Below are 4,494 nucleotides of genomic sequence, written 5' to 3' on the forward strand. Positions count from 1 at the left end.
CCACTAAGTCTTTTAATACTGGTAAGTTGTTGTTGTTATTATTGTGTTTTTGTTCAAAAGACTAAGTTTCATATCTTAAGTTTCTATTTTTATACATTTTATTTATCAGAACTTTAATATATTTCGATGTTCCTCTGTTCCACTGTGACAATATTATTTAAAATTTTGTTTTTGAAATGCATTATCATATTATTTTAGTCAATACTCATAAATAACTACAAATAACTAATGTTAGGGAAATCTGTTAATGTTTTGTTGCGCGTTTCTGAAAAAATAAATATATATCGGCCGATGTATCGGAATATCGGATTTTTAAATCAACAAATATTTGTATCGGTATCGGCCTTCAAAATCCTTTATCGGTCCGGCTCTACTGTCTAACATCATCAACCCAACAAGCCATACTGCCTGGCTGTAGCTGTCATTGAGGGTGCGTTATCACGGAGGTTTGTTTACATACCATATTGGATTGGTTGTATCCAGAGGGATAACAGCCCGCGATTTACGACTGTCTCACTACTTCTTTTATAATGTCGAGTGGGAAAACATGCCAAATGGACAGATATTTGTATAGTTTCCTCGTTAGCTAGCCTAGTTATTGCTAACGTTAGCTAGCTACAGTAGTTAAGTAGATATAATATCAACCTAGTCCCAATTATGTCTTCCTCATTCTCTACTCTAAGCTATTTTCATACATAATCTGTAAGATCGCTTGTACCTTCATCTGTGACTGGAGGCCACTGTCTAACATCATCAACCCAACAAGCCATACTGCCTCGCTGTAGCTGTCATTGAGGGTGCGTTATCACGGAGGTTTGTTTACATACCAGTAACAGCTAAGTAATGGCGTCGCCACAAGATGGCAGCCTCCACAGAACGCTTGTCGGATTCGTGTATAGCCTATATGCCAACGCTAGTGCCGACGTACTTCCGTTTACAACTAAGCCACCGTTGCCATTTCCGGAATGCTATCCCTACCGCTGTTGACAAGCTTGGTGCTGAGGTAAATAAATGATGAATTTAAATATCAACGATCTATGGGCTCAACGTCTTAACACTGTTGTGTGTCGATGTGTCAGGCCTCTGCTAAGTACTTAGTTTCCACACTTTCCCCACGGATGAAGAATTAAGACGCAAGTGGGTTGTCGCCATTCGTAGGGACAACTTCACGATAACGCCTCACACCCGGGTGTGTAGCCGGCATTTTAAGAAAGAACATCTTCGTGAACCAGCGTCGGAGAAAGGACGACGATTGTTGAAAAAGGGATCTATCCCAGCTTTGTTTCAATGGAATAACTTCTCCCTCCCACCTGTAAGAACAAGTGTTTGGGAGAGGAGAGATAGACCGCTGCCGCTGGACGATCACGCCCCCGAACAAGATGAAGCCATGGAGGAAGATTCCGGTGATCCTGATCCTGCCTCCGCAGTCGCTGCCGAAAATACAGCTCTACGAGAGGAGGTTCGCCTGCTGAGGGAACAAGTTGAAAGCCTTACGGTGTGTTTCCACACAGCGAAACACCTCGCGATTTTCGGCCAGCGAAATTTCGCCTCGGGGGCGTGACGGCGAAACCGCTAACCTAGACTGCAGTGTCTAGCCAGTGGTGGCAAGCGAGCTAATTAGGCTAATCAGCTAATTCAAACGTTTAAGTACTTAATGAAGATATCCAGGGGTTTTTATGCCTCGACTAAGTTGATGTTTCCTATAAACAACAATTCATGTTCATAGAAACAACAAGGTCACAAAGACATAATATATTTCATACCTGTGTTGCAGCATGTAGCCTAGCTGTCTAGCTAGGTTTACAATGCAATCCAATGTCCTAAAATACTAGCATTTCGCCTGTCAGCTAGCTAAAAAGATCGAGTGCTTAAACTAACATATATAGTGGTCTATTTAGTGGTGTATGTGCTCTGACTAAGTTCGTGTGGCATATAAACCACAATTCGTGTTGATACAAGTGCCAATGTTCGTGTAGAAACATTTTAATCACATACAAATGTTCGTGTTACAGCTCAGGTAGTCTCCGCCATCTTGGTCAGACTTTTTTGTAACTCCCGCCTCCAAACACAAAGACGCGGACCTGATTGGTTCTCGATTGGTCCTCATTTAAATAAAGTTAAACTTTGGCCAACTTTGTTTCGCCTGCCTCGGCGATTCGCTTTCATTTCGCCCAACTAGGGCGAATTTCGTCTCCATTCAACCTCAATGAGAGCGACGCGAAATTTCGTTGTGTGGAAACACACCGTTACGATGAAGCAGAGGTTTGGGATCCATCGCTTTGCTGCTTCAGACAAGGACATCCGGTTCTTTACAAGATAAGATGAGTAGCCTAGTCAATTTCGAAAAAGATGCATGGGCAGCAAATAAATTATTTTCTCAGAGTATTAACCTAATTATTTTAATTGGTGATACTGTCTGAATGCAGTATCAGCAGTGTTGAATTAAAGTGATTGCTGTTTATTCTGCTATATAGTTAATTGTGAAAATCATTTACACATATTCAATCAAATATCTGTATCTCATTTCTTAAGGTTTGCCTCATACACGTTGCTGATGCGGTTCTGGGCCTTGATTGAACCTGCGGTGCCATCCATGGTCAGTGTGAGGCCATCTCACTGAGTCGAAGTCTGCAACCCATTCCCTCCAGCCCATTGATGAGTGCTTCATGTTTTTGAACTATCTCGCCCTGGGCTCCAAACAACGAGACCTCGCTGACCGGTACAATGTCCATCAGTCCACGGTCAGTTGCATTATAGCATCATGGAGTAATTTCCTATACACAGTACTCGGTTCAGTCCGGATCTGGATACCACAGGAGCAGATAGGTGAATATTTGCCTGAGGATTTCAAGGACTACCTTGACACCACTGTAATCCCTGACACCACTGTAATCCTTGACTGCACCGAGCTGAAGTGTCAGTGCCCATCCTCTCCTCTCCTCCAGAGTGAGGTTTTTTCCACCTACAAATCCCATTGCACACTCAAAGGTCTAATTGGGATTGCTCCACATGGAGCAGTGACCTTTGTTTCCTCTCTCTATGCCGGCTCCATAAGCGATAAGCAGATCACAAAGGAATCTGGTATCATCAACCTCATAAAACCTGACATGGCTGTCATGGTAGATCGTGGTTTTCTGATCGAAGACATTGTACCGTGTAAGATTTACAGGCCAGCATTCCTCGCTGGGCGGTCTCAAATGTCTGCTGCTGAAGTTAGGGAGACCCAGGCCATAGCTCGTCTTAGGGTGCATGTGGAGCGACTCATTCGTCGAGTGAAAGAGCACAAATTTTTTGACACTGAAATCCCTCTACGGCTTTTTGGGAGCATCAACCAACTCTATACTGTTGCGTGTCTCCTCACCAATTATGAAAATGGGCCTCTTGTCAAAGCATGGGTTAAGAAGCCTGAAGCCTGAGCCATGGGTAGGAATGAGTTGCAAGAACAGCTAAAGCTGAAGCTTTTTATCCTTTTATTTTACCAGGGAAAACAAGCATGTTGGTTGTTAAATAAATCTATTAGTATTATTACTGTCTAAAACTGTGTCCCTTTGTTTACTTTAATGCACCAATGTCATGTCTTACCATTAAGTATATCTGACCTTCTGCAACAGTAGCAAAAATACCATCATACCAAATTATTTAAAACCATCTTTTGAATAGTCAGCCATTTGTTATTTAACTCATGTTCATGTGTTTAAATATTACCATTAAATAAAAAAAATGCATAACATGCACTACACTACACTACACAAGAAAGTGCTGAGGTAAACATAGAAACAAAAGTAATCAACCCTCTTTGATGATGATGAGTGATTTCACCTACAAGCACAACAAAATCACACCACTCACATCCAGAAATCAGCATCTGGCCCTGTATCTGCCAGAAGTAAGGCCTTTCTACAAGCATGTCCTCCTGTGTGTACACAACAAAATCACACCACTCACATCCAGAAATCAGCATCTGGCCCTGTATCTGCCAGAAGTAAGGCCTTTCTACAAGCATGTCCTCCTGTGTGTACACAACAAAATCACACCACTCACATCCAGAAATCAGCATCTGGCCCTGTATCTGCCAGAAGTAAGGATGGGTTTTCTTCAAAGTTGGTGTTCCGTCACGGACTGCAATGTATGGACAGTCCACATAACTTGCTACGTTTGGGCACTTAACTTCAACAAGTCCAAAGACAGGCTGGCTCTTGGGGTCATAGACCATCCCATCAGGGGACGAGCCCATCTGTAAACCTATCTGGCTATTGCTAGACCGTTTCAAATTGAATCAGTTTCTGTCATTATTTTGTTTTAAGTTTATTTTGTTTCATACTTTCATAAAATCATGCAACATACTCTACGGAGTATGCGGAGTGGAGTGGGGAGCAAGTAGACCTGCTCTATGAACAATTTATACAAGATTGATCAAAATTGTATTTGACTATGGTTGAGTAATATGTGGGTCTGCAGCCAAAACATGGCTTAGTAAACTGGATGTGATCCAAA

The 4,494-nt window shown here is 42.2% G+C and overlaps 1 protein-coding gene across 1 annotated transcript in view; it reads left to right on the forward strand.

Annotated features, from left to right (window-relative positions):
- The first annotated feature begins 1,387 nt into the window (after window positions 1–1,387).
- The window catches only part of LOC143117156 (regulator of G-protein signaling 11-like), a 20,021-nt gene continuing 16,914 nt past the window's right edge, over window positions 1,388–4,494 (forward strand). The window contains exon 1 of the mRNA XM_076278690.1: window positions 1,388–1,495. Within this exon, the coding sequence (XP_076134805.1) occupies window positions 1,388–1,495 (108 nt within the window). The remainder of the gene's footprint in view (window positions 1,496–4,494) is intronic.

The sequence above is a fragment of the Alosa pseudoharengus genome, unplaced genomic scaffold (assembly GCF_046254945.1).
Source record: "Alosa pseudoharengus isolate Yale_2024_CS ecotype anadromous, Long Island Sound unplaced genomic scaffold, YU_APseudo_1.1 YU_APseudo_1.1_scf_1, whole genome shotgun sequence".
NCBI classification, from domain to species: Eukaryota; Metazoa; Chordata; class Actinopteri; order Clupeiformes; family Clupeidae; genus Alosa; species Alosa pseudoharengus.